This window comes from Scardinius erythrophthalmus, assembly GCF_964197995.2.
Source record: "Scardinius erythrophthalmus genome assembly, chromosome: 5".
Classification (NCBI taxonomy): domain Eukaryota; kingdom Metazoa; phylum Chordata; class Actinopteri; order Cypriniformes; family Leuciscidae; genus Scardinius; species Scardinius erythrophthalmus.
Window position 1 is genome coordinate 1818072 of NC_138225.1, and position 22469 is coordinate 1840540.

Consider the following 22469-nt stretch of genomic DNA (forward strand, 5'->3'; position numbering starts at 1 on the left):
GAAAAGCAGCTCATCATCATCTCAGAAGGACTGCAGACACTAACACGCACACACACACACACAGATAAAAGAGAGAGAGACCGAATAACTCAATGCCGAAATAAGACCCGTCCTGAAAGCGTGATCGCGCGCGAGAGAGATAGATACAGATACAGAATAAATCAATGCCGAAATTCACTTGAAACACATTCATTCATTGCCGGTCATCGCGATGGGGAACCGGGGGATGGAGGATCTGATTCCTCTGGTCAACCGAATGCAAGATGCGTTCGCCGCCATCGGTCAGAACGCGAACCTGGACCTGCCGCAGATCGCGGTGGTGGGCGGACAAAGCGCTGGGAAAAGCTCCGTGCTCGAGAACTTCGTGGGGAAGTAAGTCGTTCATGCATTATAATCATAGGCAACACCTAATAACATACAATAATAAAGCAGTATCAATCTTATATTCCAGCTCAGTCATGCATCAATGATATGCAAAGGTCATTGTGAGGATGATAACCTTTAAGTGTTATTGAGGCATGATGGAGGATCATACAATCACCAGCCATTTTCACAACAACACATCTAAATCTAGTTACATAATCCCCCTCAATAGTCATTTACAGTGTATTCTTCAATATGCATTAGTGCATCATCATCATTAGTGAAATCTGTGATGATAATGATGATGATGATAATAATAATAATGCACAAGCTCAGAAGCCATAATAGAAATACTGTGTGAAAGATGGATGCGGATGCAGATTCACCTTTGTGTTGCCAGAGCTTCAACCTGCACAAGGCAGATAATAATGAGCTGAGATTATGCATAAGCAATTAAACATAACAATTATCTGCCCTTTTATTATGGAGACATTCTCTAATGTTGCATGGCACTGTTTCAATATAAAAACAGAAAACATTTGATTTCATGCATGCAACAACAACAAAATCCTCATTAGCAGTGTTTGCTAGCTAATTAAACCTCTTAAAGCGTGTTCGTGCTCCAGACATGAACGATTCCTCAAATCTCCTACTAAATGTTCAGATGCACCATTTTCACCTGCTGGACCAGAAAACAGGTGGAAAAACCCCTGCAGATACACATTAAAGGCCTGAGTCACATCCAGACGATTAGAGATGTGACATCCTAGCAACATCCTAGCAACACCCTAGCAACCTAGAACATCTTAGCAACGCCCTAGCAACCACCCACAACATTCAAGCATCATGGTGGTGTTTTAGCTAATGTAAAATGTCTCATCATGGAGCACAAACACAGAAAACAGACATAAATAATTATCTTAAGCTTTTCAGTGTGAGTGAGGCATTATAAATATTTAGAAGGATGATGCCACATTATATTATTTAGGTAAAGTCTGAAACACGATGCTGTTTCTGAGGATATATTGGTGATTGACAGGTTTTAATCAACATTAGCATTGCTCAGAATTGGCAGCCCTCACATCACATAAATGAAATAAATTTGTTGCACTGACTTGACTGCCAGTGTTTTGGACTGTATATTAAATCTGGAGGGGGAATATATTTTTGGTTTGTGTGTGTGTGTATCTAAGTCTTATGCTGCATGATTCAGCAACTCTTGCTGCTGACGGAGGTCGTGTGTGAGGCACTGATGCTCTCAGAGAGCCACATAACACAGCACAATTAACTAGATTTGTGCATTTTAATTTAATTTTGCCAGTAGAATATGATCCCATTTAGGTCTAGTTACTGATTTCATTGACCTGATCGTGAAGAACTTTCTGTGGCAGCTTCACCATTCACGTTACATAAACACTGTTTAAAACAACGTTTACTACTGTATAACCAATGTATGAGCATTCATACATGGAGATATGAATGGATCTGAGGTGTCAGTCACAATCTGTAAAGAAAAAGACAGAGTCACTACAATTTTTTTTAGATAAAAAGCTTGTTAAAATAAAAAGACAAACCTAATTTGCCATTTTATATTTTTAATTCAATGCAAAAGAACTGGATCCCCTAAATTAGAGGGGTCATGACATTCAAGGACAACATGTTCCTTGACATTGACTTATGTTATTTAAGTCTAATTGCACAGAAAACAAATGTATATGTGGAAAAACGATTATTTTTTACACTCATTCTGAGCCTCTGTCTGTAATGATCAGTTTTTAAGGCGCGGCTCCTTCAAGGCTTGTCAGTAAACGCCACTGTTGTCATTGCAGAGGAAACAGTATCAACGTCAACTCACTATTGAAAACATTATCCATATAAAAGCATAATTTACAGACAGCATTATGAAATAATTTACTCAGGGTTTGTGATGCATCTTATTATAATCTGAACGCACATCTGTATACTGTATCAGTGTATCAGCATCTGTCATTATAATCTGAACACACATCTGTATACTGTATCAGTGTATCAGAGTCAGTCATTATAATCTGAACACACATCTGTATACTGAATCAGTGTATCAGCGTCAGTCATTATAATCTGAACACACATCTGTATACTGTATCAGTGTATAGGCGTCAGTCATTATAATCTGAACACATCTGTATACTGAATCAGTTTATCAGCGTCAGTCATTATAATCTGAACACACATCTGTATACTGTATCAGTGTATCAGCGTCAGTCATTATAATCTGAACACACATCTGTATACTGAATCAGTGTATCAGCGTCAGTCATTATAATCTGAACACACATCTGTGTACTGTATCAGTGTAGACAGCGTCAGTCATTATAATCTGAACACATCTGTATACTGTATCAGTGTAGACAGCGTCTGTCATTATAAACTGAACACACATCTGTATACTGTATCAGTGTATCAGCGTCAGTCATTATAATCTGAACACACATCTGTATACTGAATCAGTGTATCAGCGTCAGTCATTATAATCTGAACACACATCTGTGTACTGTATCAGTGTAGACAGCGTCAGTCATTATAATCTGAACACACATCTGTATACTGAATCAGTGTATCAGCGTCAGTCATTATAATCTGAACACACATATGTATACTGAATCAGTGTATCAGCGTCAGTCATTATAATCTGAACACACATCTGTGTACTGTATCAGTGTAGACAGCGTCAGTCATTATAATCTGAACACATCTGTATACTGTATCAGTGTAGACAGCGTCTGTCATTATAAACTGAACACACATCTGTATACTGTATCAGTGTATCAGCGTCAGTCATTATAATCTGAACACACATCTGTATACTGAATCAGTGTATCAGCGTCAGTCATTATAATCTGAACACACATCTGTGTACTGTATCAGTGTAGACAGCGTCAGTCATTATAATCTGAACACACATCTGTATACTGTATCAGTGTAGACAGCGTCAGTCATTATAATCTGAACACACATCTGTGTACTGTATCAGTGTAGACAGCGTCAGTCATTATAATCTGAACACATCTGTATACTGTATCAGTGTAGACAGCGTCTGTCATTATAAACTGAACACACATCTGTATACTGTATCAGTGTATCAGCGTCAGTCATTATAATCTGAACACATCTGTATACTGTATCAGTGTAGACAGCGTCTGTCATTATAAACTGAACACACATCTGTATACTGTATCAGTGTAGACAGCGTCAGTCATTATAATCTGAACACACATCTGTATACTGTATCAGTGTATCAGCATCAGTCATTATAATCTGAACACACATCTGTATACTGTATCAGTGTATCAGCGTCAGTCATTATAATCTGAACACACATCTGTATACTGTATCAGTGTAGACAGCGTCAGTCATTATAATCTGAACACATCTGTATACTGTATCAGTGTATCAGCGTCAGTCATTATAATCTGAACACACATCTGTATACTGTATCAGTGTAGACAGCGTCAGTCATTATAATCTGAACACATCTGTATACTGTATCAGTCTATCAGCGTCAGTCATTATAATCTGAACACACATCTGTGTACTGTATCAGTGTAGACAGCGTCAGTCATTATAATCTGAACACATCTGTATACTGTATCAGTCTATCAGTGTCAGTCATTATAATCTGAACACATCTGTATACTGTATCAGTGTATCAGCGTCAGTCATTATAATCTGAACACACATCTGTATACTGTATCAGTGTAGACAGCGTCAGTCATTATAATCTGAACACACATCTGTATACTGTATCAGTGTAGACAGCGTCAGTCATTATAATCTGAACACATCTGTATACTGTATCAGTCTATCAGCGTCAGTCATTATAATCTGAACACACATCTGTATACTGTATCAGTGTAGACAGCGTCAGTCATTATAATCTGAACACATCTGTATACTGTATCAGTCTATCAGCGTCAGTCATTATAATCTGAACACATCTGTATACTGTATCAGTGTAGACAGTGTCAGTCATTATAATCTGAACACACATCTGTATACTGTATCAGTGTAGACAGCGTCAGTCATTATAATCTGAACACACATCTGTATACTGTATCAGTGTATCAGCGTCAGTCATTATAATCTGAACACACATCTGTATACTGTATCAGTGTATCAGAGTCAGTCATTATAATCTCAACACACATCTGTATACTGTTTCAGTGTATCAGTGTCCGTCATTATAATCTGAACACACATCTGTATACTGTATCGGTGAAGACAGCGTCAGTCATTATAATCTGAGCACACATCTGTATACTGTATCAGTGAAGACAGCGTCAGTCATTATAATCTGAGCACACATCTGTATACTGTATCAGTGTATCAGAGTCAGTCATTATAATCTCAACACACATCTGTATACTGTATCAGTGTAGACAGCGTCAGTCATTATAATCTGAGCACACATCTGTATACTGTATCAGTGTATCAGAGTCAGTCATTATAATCTCAACACACATCTGTATACTGCTTCAGTGTATCAGTGTCAGTCATTATAATCTGAACACACATCTGTATACTGTATCGGTGTATCAGTGTCAGTCATTATAATCTGAGCATACATCTGTATACTGTATCGGTGTATCAGTGTCAGTCATTATAATCTGAACACACATCTGTATACTGTTTCAGTGTATCAGTGTCAGTCATTATAATCTGAACACACATCTGTATACTGTTTCAGTGTATCAGTGTCAGTCATTATAATCTGAACACACATCTATATACTGATGCACATCTGTATACTGACACACATCTGTATACTGTATCAGTGTAGACAGCGTCTGTCATTATAATCTGAACACACATCTGTATACTGTATCAGTGTATCAGCGTCAGTCATTATAATCTGTACACACATCTGTATACTGTCAGTGTATCAGTGTCAGTCATTATAGTCTGAACACACATCTGTATACTGACGCACATCTGTATACTGACACACATCTGTACACTGTATCAGTGTAGACAGCGTCAGTCATTATAATCTGAACGCACATCTGTATACTGTATCAGTGTATCAGCGTCAGTCATTATAATCTGAGCACACATCTGCATACTGTATCAGTGTAGACAGCGTCAGTCATTATAATCTGAACGCACATCTGTATACTGTATCAGTGTAGACAGCATCAGTCATTATAATCTGAACACACATCTGTATACTGTATCAGTGTAGACAGCATCAGTCATTATAATCTGAACACACATCTGTATACTGTATCAGTGTAGACAGCGTCAGTCATTATAATCTGAACACACATCTGTATACTGTATCAGTGTATCAGTGTCAGTCATTATAATCTGAACGCACATCTGTGTACTGTATCAGTGTATCAGCGTCAGTCATTATAATCTGAACGCACATCTCTGTACTGTATCAGTGTATCAGCGTCAGTCATTATAATCTGAGCACACATCTGTATACTGTATCAGTGTAGACAGCGTCAGTCATTATAATCTGAACGCACATCTGTGTACTGTATCAGTGTATCAGCGTCAGTCATTATAATCTGAACACACATCTGTATACTGTATCAGTGTAGACAGCGTCAGTCATTATAATCTGAACGCACATCTGTGTACTGTATCAGTGTAGACAGCATCAGTCATTATAATCTGAACACACATCTGTATACTGTATCAGCTTCAGTCATTATAATCTGAGCACACATCTGTATACTGTATCAGTGTATCAGAGTCAGTCATTATAATCTCAACACACATCTGTATACTGCTTCAGTGTATCAGTGTCAGTCATTATAATCTGAACACACATCTGTATACTGTATCGGTGTATCAGTGTCAGTCATTATAATCTGAGCATACATCTGTATACTGTATCGGTGTATCAGTGTCAGTCATTATAATCTGAACACACATCTGTATACTGTTTCAGTGTATCAGTGTCAGTCATTATAATCTGAACACACATCTATATACTGACGCACATCTGTATACTGACACACATCTGTATACTGTATCAGTGTAGACAGCGTCTGTCATTATAATCTGAACACACATCTGTATACTGTATCAGTGTATCAGCGTCAGTCATTATAATCTGTACACACATCTGTATACTGTCAGTGTATCAGTGTCAGTCATTATAGTCTGAACACACATCTGTATACTGACGCACATCTGTATACTGACACACATCTGTATACTGTATCAGTGTAGACAGCGTCAGTCATTATAATCTGAACGCACATCTGTATACTGTATCAGTGTATCAGCGTCAGTCATTATAATCTGAGCACACATCTGCATACTGTATCAGTGTAGACAGCGTCAGTCATTATAATCTGAACGCACATCTGTATACTGTATCAGTGTAGACAGCATCAGTCATTATAATCTGAACACACATCTGTATACTGTATCAGTGTAGACAGCGTCAGTCATTATAATCTGAACACACATCTGTGTACTGTATCAGTGTAGACAGCATCAGTCATTATAATCTGAACACACATCTGTATACTGTATCAGTGTAGACAGCGTCAGTCATTATAATCTGAACACACATCTGTATACTGTATCAGTGTATCAGCGTCAGTCATTATAATCTGAGCACACATCGGTATACTGTATCAGTGTAGACAGCGTCAGTCATTATAATCTGAACGCACATCTGTGTACTGTATCAGTGTAGACAGCGTCAGTCATTATAATCTGAACACACATCTGTATACTGTATCAGTGTATCAGCGTCAGTCATTATAATCTGAGCACACATCTGTATACTGTATCAGTGTATCAGCGTCAGTCATTATAATCTGAACGCACATAAGTGTACTGTATCAGTGTATCAGCGTCAGTCATTATAATCTGAATGCACATCTCTGTACTGTATCAGTGTAGACAGCGTCAGTCATTATAATCTGAACACACATCTGTGTACTGTATCAGTGTAGACAGCGTCAGTCATTATAATCTGAGCACACATCGGTATACTGTATCAGTGTAGACAGCGTCAGTCATTATAATCTGAATGCACATCTGTATACTGTATAAGTGTAGACAGCATCAGTCATTATAATCTGAACACACATCTGTATACTGTATCAGTGTATCAGCGTCAGTCATTATAATCTGAGCACACATCTGTATACTGTATCAGTGTATCAGCGTCAGTCATTATAATCTGAACGCACATCTGTGTACTGTATCAGTGTATCAGCGTCAGTCATTATAATCTGAACGCACATCTCTGTACTGTATCAGTGTATCAGCGTCAGTCATTATAATCTGAGCACACATCTGTATACTGTATCAGTGTAGACAGCGTCAGTCATTATAATCTGAACGCACATCTGTGTACTGTATCAGTGTATCAGCGTCAGTCATTATAATCTGAACACACATCTGTATACTGTATCAGTGTAGACAGCGTCAGTCATTATAATCTGAACGCACATCTGTGTACTGTATCAGTGTAGACAGCATCAGTCATTATAATCTGAACACACATCTGTATAGTGTATCAGCTTCAGTCATTATAATCTGAGCACACATCTGTATACTGTATCAGTGTAGACAGCGTCAGTCATTATAATCTGAACGCACATATGTATACTGTATCAGTGTAGACAGCGTCAGTCATTATAATCTGAACACATCTGTATACTGTATCAGTGTAGACAGCATCAGTCATTATAATCTGAACGCACATCTGTATACTGTATCAGTGTAGACAGCGTCAGTCATTATAATCTGAACACATCTGTATACTGTATCAGTGTATCAGAGTCAGTCATTATAATCTGAACGCACATCTGTATACTGTATCAGTGTAGACAGCGTCAGTCATTATAATCTGAACGCACATCTGTATACTGTATCAGTGTAGACATCGTTAGTCATTATAATCTGAACACACATCTGTATACTGTATCAGTGTAGACAGCGTCAGTCATTATAATCTGAACACATCTGTATACTGTATCAGTGTATCAGAGTCAGTCATTATAATCTGAGCACACATCTGTATATTGTATCAGCGAAGGCAGCATCAGTCATTATAATCTGAACACACATCTGTATACTGTATCAGTGTATCAGCGTCAGTCATTATAATCTGAACACACATCTGTATACTGTATCAGTGTATCAGAGTCAGTCATTATAATCTGAACACACATCTGTATACTGTATCAGTGTATCAGCGTCAGTCATTATAATCTGAACACACATCTGTATACTGTATCAGTGTATCAGCGTCAGTCATTATAATCTGAACACACATCTGTATACTGTATCAGTGTATCAGAGTCAGTCATTATAATCTGAACACACATCTGTATACTGTATCAGTGTATCAGCGTCAGTCATTATAATCTGAACACACATCTGTATACTGTATCAGTGTATCAGCATCAGTCATTATAATCTGAACACACATCTGTATACTGTATCAGTGAAGATAGCGTCAGTCATTATAATCTGAACACATCTGTATACTGTATCAGTGAAGACAGCGTCAGTCATTATAATCTGAACACACATCTGTATACTGTATCAGTGAAGACAGCGTCAGTCATCATAATCTGAGCACACATCTGTATACTGTATCAGTGTAGACAGTGTCAGTCATTATAATCTGAACACACATCTGTATACTGTATCAGTGTAGACAGCGTCAGTCATTATAATCTGAACACATCTGTATACTGTATCAGTGTATCAGCGTCAGTCATTATAATCTGAACACACATCTGTATACTGTATCAGTGTATCAGAGTCAGTCATTATAATCTCAACACACATCTGTATACTGTTTCAGTGTATCAGTGTCCGTCATTATAATCTGAACACACATCTGTATACTGTATCGGTGTATCAGTGTCAGTCATTATAATCTGAGCACACATCTGTATACTGTATCGGTGTATCAGTGTCAGTCATTATAATCTGAATACACATCTGTATACTGTTTCAGTGTATCAGTGTCAGTCATTATAATCTGAACACACATCTATATACTGACACACATCTGTATACTGACACACATCTGTATACTGTATCAGTGTAGACAGCGTCTGTCATTATAATCTGAACACACATCTGTATACTGTATCAGTGAAGACAGCGTCAGTCATTATAATCTGAACACATCTGTATACTGTATCAGTGAAGACAGCGTCAGTCATTATAATCTGAACACATCTGTATACTGTATCAGTGAAGACAGCGTCAGTCATTATAATCTGAACACACATCTGTATACTGTATCAGTGTATCAGAGTCAGTCATTATAATCTCAATACACATCTGTATACTGTTTCAGTGTATCAGTGTCCGTCATTATAATCTGAACACACATCTGTATACTGTATCAGTGTATCAGAGTCAGTCATTATAATCTGAACACACATCTGTATACTGTTTCAGTGTATCAGTGTCCGTCATTATAATCTGAACACACATCTGTATACTGTATCAGTGAAGACAGCGTCAGTCATTATAATCTGAACACACATCTGTATACTGTATCAGTGTATCAGTGTCAGCCATTATAATCTGAACACACATCTGTATACTGTATCAGTGTAGACAGCGTCAGTCATTATAATCTGAGCACACATCTGTATACTGTATCGGTGTATCAGTGTCAGTCATTATAATCTGAGCACACATCTGTATACTGTATCGGTGTATCAGTGTCAGTCATTATAATCTGAACACACATCTGTATACTGTTTCAGTGTATCAGTGTCAGTCATTATAATCTGAACACACATCTATATACTGACGCACATCTGTATACTGACACACATCTGTATACTGTATCAGTGTAGACAGCGTCTGTCATTATAATCTGAACACACATCTGTATACTGTATCAGTGTATCAGCGTCAGTCATTATAATCTGTACACACATCTGTATACTGTCAGTGTATCAGTGTCAGTCATTATAGTCTGAACACACATCTGTATACTGACGCACATCTGTATACTGACACACATCTGTATACTGTATCAGTGTAGACAGCGTCAGTCATTATAATCTGAACGCACATCTGTATACTGTATCAGTGTATCAGCGTCAGTCATTATAATCTGAGCACACATCTGCATACTGTATCAGTGTAGACAGCGTCAGTCATTATAATCTGAACGCACATCTGTATACTGTATCAGTGTAGACAGCATCAGTCATTATAATCTGAACACACATCTGTATACTGTATCAGTGTATCAGCGTCAGTCATTATAATCTGAGCACACATCTGTATACTGTATCAGTGTATCAGCGTCAGTCATTATAATCTGAACGCACATCTGTGTACTGTATCAGTGTATCAGCGTCAGTCATTATAATCTGAACGCACATCTCTGTACTGTATCAGTGTATCAGCGTCAGTCATTATAATCTGAGCACACATCTGTATACTGTATCAGTGTAGACAGCGTCAGTCATTATAATCTGAACGCACATCTGTGTACTGTATCAGTGTATCAGCATCAGTCATAATCTGAACACACATCTGTATACTGTATCAGTGTAGACAGCGTCAGTCATTATAATCTGAACGCACATCTGTGTACTGTATCAGTGTAGACAGCATCAGTCATTATAATCTGAACACACATCTGTATACTGTATCAGCTTCAGTCATTATAATCTGAGCACACATCTGTATACTGTATCAGTGTAGACAGCGTCAGTCATTATAATCTGAACGCACATATGTGTACTGTTTCAGTGTAGACAGCATCAGTCATTATAATCTGAACACACATCTGTATACTGTATCAGTGTAGACAGCGTCAGTCATTATAATCTGAACACATCTGTATACTGTATCAGTGTATCAGAGTCAGTCATTATAATCTGAACGCACATCTGTATACTGTATCAGTGTAGACAGCGTCAGTCATTATAATCTGAACGCACATCTGTATACTGTATCAGTGTAGACATCGTTAGTCATTATAATCTGAACACACATCTGTATACTGTATCAGTGTAGACAGCGTCAGTCATTATAATCTGAACACATCTGTATACTGTATCAGTGTATCAGAGTCAGTCATTATAATCTGAGCACACATCTGTATATTGTATCAGTGAAGGCAGCATCAGTCATTATAATCTGAACACACATCTGTATACTGTATCAGTGTATCAGCGTCAGTCATTATAATCTGAACACACATCTGTATACTGTATCAGTGTATCAGAGTCAGTCATTATAATCTGAACACACATCTGTATACTGTATCAGTGTATCAGCGTCAGTCATTATAATCTGAACACACATCTGTATACTGTATCAGTGTATCAGCGTCAGTCATTATAATCTGAACGCACATCTGTATACTGTATCAGTGTAGACAGCATCAGTCATTATAATCTGAACACACATCTGTATACTGTATCAGTGTATCAGCGTCAGTCATTATAATCTGAGCACACATCTGTATACTGTATCAGTGTATCAGCGTCAGTCATTATAATCTGAACGCACATCTGTGTACTGTATCAGTGTATCAGCGTCAGTCATTATAATCTGAATGCACATCTCTGTACTGTATCAGTGTATCAGCGTCAGTCATTATAATCTGAGCACACATCTGTATACTGTATCAGTGTAGACAGCGTCAGTCATTATAATCTGAACGCACATCTGTGTACTGTATCAGTGTATCAGCATCAGTCATAATCTGAACACACATCTGTATACTGTATCAGTGTAGACAGCGTCAGTCATTATAATCTGAACGCACATCTGTGTACTGTATCAGTGTAGACAGCATCAGTCATTATAATCTGAACACACATCTGTATACTGTATCAGCTTCAGTCATTATAATCTGAGCACACATCTGTATACTGTATCAGTGTAGACAGCGTCAGTCATTATAATCTGAACGCACATATGTGTACTGTATCAGTGTAGACAGCATCAGTCATTATAATCTGAACACACATCTGTATACTGTATCAGTGTAGACAGCGTCAGTCATTATAATCTGAACACATCTGTATACTGTATCAGTGTATCAGAGTCAGTCATTATAATCTGAACGCACATCTGTATACTGTATCAGTGTAGACAGCGTCAGTCATTATAATCTGAACGCACATCTGTATACTGTATCAGTGTAGACATCGTTAGTCATTATAATCTGAACACACATCTGTATACTGTATCAGTGTAGACAGCGTCAGTCATTATAATCTGAACACATCTGTATACTGTATCAGTGTATCAGAGTCAGTCATTATAATCTGAGCACACATCTGTATATTGTATCAGTGAAGGCAGCATCAGTCATTATAATCTGAACACACATCTGTATACTGTATCAGTGTATCAGCGTCAGTCATTATAATCTGAACACACATCTGTATACTGTATCAGTGTATCAGAGTCAGTCATTATAATCTGAACACACATCTGTATACTGTATCAGTGTATCAACGTCAGTCATTATAATCTGAACACACATATGTATACTGTATCAGTGTATCAGCGTCAGTCATTATAATCTGAACACACATCTGTATACTGTATCAGTGTATCAGAGTCAGTCATTATAATCTGAACACACATCTGTATACTGTATCAGTGTATCAGCGTCAGTCATTATAATCTGAACACACATCTGTATACTGTATCAGTGTATCAGCATCAGTCATTATAATCTGAACACACATCTGTATACTGTATCAGTGAAGACAGCGTCAGTCATTATAATCTGAACACATCTGTATACTGTATCAGTGAAGACAGCGTCAGTCATTATAATCTGAACACATCTGTATACTGTATCAGTGTAGACAGCGTCAGTCATTATAATCTGAGCACACATCTGTATACTGTATCAGTGTAGACAGCGTCAGTCATTATAATCTGAACACATCTGTATACTGTATCAGTGTATCAGCGTCAGTCATTATAATCTGAACACACATCTGTATACTGTATCAGTGTATCAGAGTCAGTCATTATAATCTCAACACACATCTGTATACTGTATCAGTGTAGACAGTGTCAGTCATTATAATCTGAACACACATCTGTATACTGTATCAGTGTAGACAGCGTCAGTCATTATAATCTGAACACATCTGTATACTGTATCAGTGTATCAGCGTCAGTCATTATAATCTGAACACACATCTGTATACTGTATCAGTGTATCAGAGTCAGTCATTATAATCTCAACACACATCTGTATACTGTTTCGGTGTATCAGTGTCCGTCATTATAATCTGAACACACATCTGTATACTGTATCGGTGTATCAGTGTCAGTCATTATAATCTGAGCAAACATCTGTATACTGTATCGGTGTATCAGTGTCAGTCATTATAATCTGAGCACACATCTGTATACTGTATCGGTGTATCAGTGTCAGTCATTATAATCTGAGCACACATCTGTATACTGTATCGGTGTATCAGTGTCAGTCATTATAATCTGAGCACACATCTGTATACTGGCGCACATCTGTATACTGTATCAGTGTCAGTCATTATAATCTGAACACACATCTGTATACTGTATCTGTATCAGTGTCAGTCATTATAATCTGAACACACATCTGTATACTGTATCAGTGTATCAGCGTCAGTCATTATAATCTGAGCACACATCTGTATACTGTATCAGTGTATCAGCTTCAGTCATTATAATCTGAGCACACATCTGTATACTGTATCAGTGTCAGTCATTATAATCTGAACACACATCTGTATACTGTATCAGTGTATCAGTGTCCGTCATTATAATCTGAACACACATCTGTATACTGTATCGGTGTATCAGTGTCAGTCATTATAATCTGAGCACACATCTGTATACTGTATCAGTGTATCAGTGTCCGTCATTATAATCTGAACACACATCTGTATACTGTATCGGTGTATCAGTGTCAGTCATTATAATCTGAACACATCTGTATACTGTTTCAGTGTATCAGTGTCAGTCATTATAATCTGAACACACATCTATATACTGACGCACATCTGTATACTGACACACATCTGTATACTGTATCAGTGTAGACAGCGTCTGTCATTATAATCTGAACACACATCTGTATACTGTATCAGTGTATCAGTGTCAGTCATTATAATCTGAGCACACATCTGTATACTGTATCAGTCTATCAGCTTCAGTCATTATAATCTGAATACACATCTATATACTGACGCACATCTGTATACTGACACACATCTGTATACTGTATCAGTGTAGACAGCGTCTGTCATTATAATCTGAACACACATCTGTATACTGTTTCAGTGTATCAGTGTCAGCCATTATAATCTGAACACACATCTATATACTGACGCACATCTGTATACTGACACACATCTGTATACTGTATCAGTGTAGACAGCGTCAGTCATTATAATCTGAGCACACATCTGTATACTGTATCAGTGTATCAGTGTCAGTCATTATAATCTGAACACACATCTGTATACTGTATCAGTGTATCAGTGTCAGTCATTATAATCTGAGCACACATCTGTATACTGTATCAGTGTATCAGCTTCAGTCATTATAATCTGAACACACATCTATATACTGACGCACATCTGTATACTGACACACATCTGTATACTGTATCAGTGTAGACAGCGTCTGTCATTATAATCTGAACACACATCTGTATACTGTTTCAGTGTATCAGTGTCAGTCATTATAATCTGAACACACATCTATATACTGACGCACATCTGTATACTGACACACATCTGTATACTGTATCAGTGTAGACAGCGTCTGTCATTATAATCTGAACACACATCTGTATACTGTATCAGTTTAGACAGCGTCAGTCATTATAATCTGAGCACACATCTGTATACTGTATCAGTGTATCAGCTTCAGTCATTATAATCTGAGCACACATCTGTATACTGTATCAGTGTAGACAGCTTCAGTCATTATAATCTGAACACACATCTGTATACTGTATAAGTGTCAGTCATTATAATCTGAACACACATCTGTATACTGTATCAGTGTATCAGAGTCAGTCATTATAATCTCAACACACATCTGTATACTGTTTCAGTGTATCAGTGTCCGTCATTATAATCTGAACACACATCTGTATACTGTATCGGTGTATCAGTGTCAGTCATTATAATCTGAGCACACATCTGTATACTGTATCGGTGTATCAGTGTCAGTCATTATAATCTGAACACACATCTGTATACTGTTTCAGTGTATCAGTGTCAGTCATTATAATCTGAACACACATCTATATACTGACGCACATCTGTATACTGACACACATCTGTATACTGTATCAGTGTAGACAGCGTCTGTCATTATAATCTGAACACACATCTGTATATTGTATCAGTGTAGACAGCGTCAGTCATTATAATCTGAACGCACATCTGTATACTGTGTCAGTGTAGACAGCGTCAGTCATTATAATCTGAACACACATCTGTATACTGTATCAGTGTCAGTCATTATAATCTGAACACACATCTGTATACTGTATCAGTGTAGACAGCGTCAGTCATTATAATCTGAACGCACATCTGTATACTGTATCAGTGTAGACAGCGTCAGTCATTATAATCTGAGCACACATTTGTATACTGTATCAGTGTAGACAGCATCAGTCATTATAATCTGAACACACATCTGTATACTGTATCATTGTAGACAGTGTCAGTCATTATAATCTGAACACACATCTGTATACTGTATCAGTGTATCAGTGTCAGCCATTATAATCTGAACACACATCTGTATACTGTATCAGTGTAGACAGCGTCAGTCATTATAATCTGAACACACATCTGTATACTGTATCAGTGTAGACAGCGTCAGTCATTATAATCTGAGCACACATCTGTATACTGTATCAGTGTAGACAGCGTCAGTCATTATAATCTGAACACATCTGTATACTGTATCAGTGTAGACAGCGTCAGTCATTATAATCTGAACGCACATCTGTATACTGTATCAGTGTAGACAGCGTCAGTCATTATAATCTGAACGCACATCTGTATACTGTATCAGTGTATCAGCGTCAGTCATTATAATCTGAACACACATCTGTATACTGTATCAGTGTAGACAGCGTCAGTCATTATAATCTGAGCACACATCTGTATACTGTATCAGTGTAGACAGTGTCAGTCATTATAATCTGAACACATCTGTGTACTGTATCAGTGTATCAGAGTCAGTCATTATAATCTGAACACACATCTGTATACTGTATCAGTGTATCAGAGTCAGTCATTATAATCTGAACACACATCTGTATACTGTATCAGTGTAGACAGCGTCAGTCATTATAATCTGAGCACACATCTGTATACTGTATCAGTGTATCAGCGTCAGTCATTATAATCTGAACACATCTGTATACTGTATCAGTGTATCAGAGTCAGTCATTATAATCTGACGCACATCTGTATACTGTATCAGTGTATCAGCGTCAGTCATTATAATCTGACGCACATCTGTATACTGTATCAGTGTATCAGCATCAGTCATTATAATCTGACGCACATCTGTATACTGTATCAGTGTATCAGAGTCAGTCATTATAATCTGACGCACATCTGTATACTGTATCAGTGTATCAGCGTCAGTCATTATAATCTGACGCACATCTGTATACTGTATCAGTGTATCAGCATCAGTCATTATAATCTGACGCACATCTGTATACTGTATCAGTGTATCAGAGTCAGTCATTATAATCTGACGCACATCTGTATACTGTATCAGTGTATCAGCGTCAGTCATTATAATCTGAACACACATCTGTATACTGTATCAGTGTATCAGCGTCAGTCATTATAATCTGAACACACATCTGTATACTGTATCAGTGTATCAGCGTCAGTCATTATAATCTGACGCACATCTGTATACTGTATCAGTGTATCAGCGTCAGTCATTATAATCTGACGCACATCTGTATACTGTATCAGTGTATCAGCATCAGTCATTATAATCTGACGCACATCTGTATACTGTATCAGTGTATCAGAGTCAGTCATTATAATCTGACGCACATCTGTATACTGTATCAGTGTATCAGCGTCAGTCATTATAATCTGAACACACATCTGTATACTGTATCAGTGTATCAGCGTCAGTCATTATAATCTGACGCACATCTGTATACTGTATCAGTGTATCAGCATCAGTCATTATAATCTGACGCACATCTGTATACTGTATCAGTGTATCAGAGTCAGTCATTATAATCTGACGCACATCTGTATACTGTATCAGTGTATCAGCGTCAGTCATTATAATCTGAACACACATCTGTATACTGTATCAGTGTAGACAGTGTCAGTCATTATAATCTGAACACATCTGTATACTGTATCAGTGTATCAGAGTCAGTCATTTTAATCTGACGCACATCTGTATACTGTATCAGTGTATCAGCGTCAGTCATTATAATCTGACGCACATCTGTATACTGTATCAGTGTATCAGCATCAGTCATTATAATCTGACGCACATCTGTATACTGTATCAGTGTATCAGAGTCAGTCATTATAATCTGACGCACATCTGTATACTGTATCAGTGTATCAGCGTCAGTCATTATAATCTGAACACACATCTGTATACTGTATCAGTGTATCAGCGTCAGTCATTATAATCTGAACACACATCTGTATACTGTATCAGCGTCAGTCATTATAATCTGACGCACATCTGTATACTGTATCAGTGTATCAGCATCAGTCATTATAATCTGAACACACATCTGTATACTGTATCAGTGTATCAGCGTCAGTCATTATAATCTGAACACACATCTGTATACTGTATCAGTGTAGACAGCATCAGTCATTATAATCTGAACACACATCTGTATACTGTATCAGTGTATCAGCGTCAGTCATTATAATCTGAACACACATCTGTATACTGTATCAGTGTATCAGCGTCAGTCATTATAATCTGAACACACATCTGTATACTGTATCAGTGTATCAGCGTCAGTCATTATAATCTGACGCACATCTGTATACTGTATCAGTGTATCAGCATCAGTCATTATAATCTGAACACACATCTGTATACTGTATCAGTGTATCAACGTCAGTCATTATAATCTGACGCACATCTGTATACTGTATCAGTGTATCAGAGTCAGTCATTATAATCTGAACACACATCTGTATACTGTATCAGTGTATCAGCGTCAGTCATTATAATCTGAACACACATCTGTATACTGTATCAGTGTAGACAGCGTCAGTCGTTATAATCTGAACACACATCTGTATACTGTATCAGTGTATCAGCGTCAGTCATTATAATCTGAACACACATCTGTATACTGTATCAGTGTATCAGAGTCAGTCATTATAATCTGAACACACATCTGTATACTGTATCAGTGTAGACAGCGTCAGTCGTTATAATCTGAACACACATCTGTATACTGTATCAGTGTATCAGCGTCAGTCATTATAATCTGAACACACATCTGTATACTGTATCAGTGTATCAGAGTCAGTCATTATAATCTGAACACACATCTGTATACTGTATCAGTGTATCAGCGTCAGTCATTATAATCTGAACGCACATCTGTATACTGTATCAGTGTATCAGTGTCAGTCATTATAATCTGAACACACATCTGTATACTGTATCAGTGTATCAGCGTCAGTCATTATAATCTGAACACACATCTGTATACTGTATCAGTGTAGACAGCGTCAGTCGTTATAATCTGAACACACATCTGTATACTGTATCAGTGTAGACAGCGTCAGTCGTTATAATCTGAACACACATCTGTATACTGTATCAGTGTAGACAGCATCAGTCATTATAATCTGAACACATCTGTATACTGTATCAGTGTATCAGCGTCAGTCATTATAATCTGAACACACATCTGTATACTGTATCAGTGTATCAGTGTCAGTCATTATAATCTGAACACACATCTGTATACTGTATCAGTGTATCAGCGTCAGTCATTATAATCTGAACACACATCTGTATACTGTATCAGTGTAGACAGCGTCAGTCGTTATAATCTGAACACACATCTGTATACTGTATCAGTGAAGACAGCATAACAATTGGTTGATTTCTTGCTCTGGAGGCGGGCATATGCAAATGCATTTGCGCGTTTGACATCACAGATTCCACAATATTCAAAAGAGCCGTTATTGGAGCATTATTGAACCCCTTAAATTTTTTTGGTCCTTATGAAGGATCAGGATTTTGGATACGGACGCCTTGCAGATGGTGAGAAGAAGCACAATCTGCTATTTAAATCTGGCAAAATTAACATCATTAACTCTACACTATTTTAACAAAAGCCTCTTCCTATATTTAGACCTCGAGTCAAACAGACTCTGCAATTATCTTGCGGGAGTTTGTTGTTCAAAATCTGGAATGCCTCGCAAATCCTGGAAAACTACTAATTACATCTAAATAAAGATGCTATGTTATTCACCACAGGAACAATCAGTGACTAAACCTCTAAATAAACCTAAATAATAAAGTTATATTTAGTGTAAATGAACGAGATGTCACGGATGTTGTTTGTCATCTCTGCAGCGTTATTATAGTCAAGCAACATTTCTAATTTTATTTAGTTTAACCTCTAAATACTAAATTTATAGACATGTAAAAAAAAAAAACCTAATAAAAAATTACAAAAAAACACAACAAAATTGCTAAAAGTTTACCTAAAATTAAAATGAAACCAGACAATTCTAAATAAATAAATAAATAAATATATATATAACATATAAGAATATATATAAGAAAACTATAATAGTATATTATATAATTATAGTTTAAAAATAACACTGCATCTCCATCATGTTCAAAAATAGAACAATTTAGTCCCAGAATAAACAGTTTTCAGTGATTACTGCATATTTTCTCTTTAATCTTAGTGATTTTTGAGTATATATTGCCTTTAAAAAAAGATAAAACAGCTAATTTAACAAAAGTTGGCCTCTATAACAGGGCGTGTTATCACAGCGAGTCTATAAATACATATATAAAAGGCATTTCAGCAAAAACAGTAAAGTGGTTATGAATCTCAAAACCAAGAAACAGAAAATACATAAAAGGTAACGTAACATACAAAATATTAAGCCATTGTTTTGGCTTCAGAAATCATAAACTGCACAAAATGACAAAATAAAAAAAAAACATGTGACAAAACACCGACAATTATTATTATTATTATTATTATTATTTAAAATCCTCATTTACTGAAAACACAGTTCAAGCTTTCAGAAACAAACAAGGACTTTATGAGGTCTCATTTGTTTCAACATGACCTAATATTTTCATATGCAACCTCTGTTCATGTTAGTTGTGCATTATTTTTAAAGTATGAACCAGACAAGACTTAGATGAACTAGATGAAGTGATGTGCATTAGTTTATGTGTGTTTCATGAACACATTCACACACACTGCTCTTCTGCGTTTGTAATCTGTCGGCCTCGTTTAAGCTGTTGATCCTTTTTACTTTTAATAGAAACAGTCGGTCTTACGTTTGCATAAGTTGATGCATTGGTTGCATTGCTTTTTGTCATGGTGATGCATTGTCTGTGTGCTTTGGGTGTAGTCTTCCACAAACAAACAAACAATGCATCAATTTGTCTCATCAAAGCAAGCTCATTTTTGCTGCAACAAGCACAAAAAAACTCTCGAATGGACTGTTATAACAATATGATTTCTATAATATCCAATAGGGAGCATTGAAATGAAAACGGAGATCTGTAATGTTTGCCTGTGTAGAGTTCACTGGCACAATAGAGTGCATTAGCGCTCGCCTCCTTTTTCAGCGGCGCTGGATCCGGAAGTATTTTTCCATTCATTTCTCCCATTGGGATTTAAAAGAAGTCCTTATTAAAGCATTATAAACTTTGATTTGAAGCAAACATTTTTTAGAAAATTGGACAAAAAGTCAAAGGTTTAAGACTGTGAACTTAACAGCTTTAATGAGGGACTACAAATCATAATAGAGTTAAAAACGATGGAGAAATATAAAACTACTCATTTACAAATGTTGATTATATATATAAAAAAGACCATATATTTTAAGTTTATTGCAAAATATGCATAAATATACAAACATTTCAGCATTTTGAGAGCGTAGAGAGATTAACTTGATTATGTCATACGGGAGTGGGCGGAGCTAACGAGATCTTTTGGCGCATGTTGCTTTCTTCAACTCTAATTTTCTGTACAGCATCATGGGTAATGTAGTTTATTATAACATGATTATTAAAAATAAAAAAGCTGTAATAATGTGGGTTTGAACAGAAGCAAATATCTTAGATTAACAACCTAATAGCTCACAGTAGAGCTGTCTTTAAAGTCCCCCCGTGGTGTAAATCCAGCTTTTAATGTTGTTTATGTGTCTATGTGGAGTTTTTAATATGCTTTAAGACAAACCATGTGTAAATTCATAAGTCGACAGCATTGCTGAGTATTTCCTCCTTAAAACTGCAGTGAACCAAAGACAGTCTCAAAAACACGCTTTGAAATCGCTGGTGTTTCTGACGTCACAAACTACCTTGTAACCAACATGTGATCGTCAACCAGTGGATCCTGAGCTGAGTGAGTGAGTGGAGGCGGGGCTCATTTGCATATTCATAGAACCACGCATACTAAATGAGGCGAGGGTGTCGAGTTACAGTCAAGATATTTTAAGGCAGGAAGACATTTTTTCAAGGAAAAAACATTTAAATATGTAATTTTTGTGATCAAAGATGAGTTTTAATGGATAAAATGATTGACTACAGGAGGACTTTATTAAGGTATCGTTCATAATCAGTTTCCCTGTGGAGAAAGTGAATGGAGCTGCACTCTGCTAGTGTTGTTGGTGGGTGTTTTGATCTGAGTCTGACGTGACAGTAAAGCTCGAGGTCTGTTTAAAGCATCATGATGGCGTGTTGGACTGAGACTCGCAGCAATATGAAGTCAGGAACTCAGAGGGTCGGTCTCTCATTGATTTAGGGACACTGTGTTCTTCGTCCTAATTTGTGAGCAGCGGCGTGACATGAGCTTCAGCGCTACGTTTGTTTGGCTTCTG

At 37.0% G+C, this 22469-nt stretch overlaps 2 protein-coding genes across 8 annotated transcripts in view; one reads left to right on the forward strand and one right to left on the reverse strand.

The window, feature by feature from the left end:
• Window positions 1-22469, reverse strand: part of ciz1a (cdkn1a interacting zinc finger protein 1a) — a gene marked incomplete at its 3' end in the record, with an annotated part of 71970 nt that overhangs the window by 26169 nt on the left and 23332 nt on the right. The gene's annotated exons all lie outside the window — the stretch shown is intronic.
• Window positions 212-22469, forward strand: part of dnm1a (dynamin 1a) — a gene marked incomplete at its 5' end in the record, with an annotated part of 119745 nt that continues 97487 nt past the window's right edge. For all 7 annotated transcript variants that reach the window (XM_081366247.1, XM_081366243.1, XM_081366246.1 and 4 more), the window contains one exon: window positions 212-372. In XM_081366247.1, coding sequence (XP_081222373.1) covers window positions 212-372 — 161 coding nt within the window. The remainder of the gene's footprint in view (window positions 373-22469) is intronic.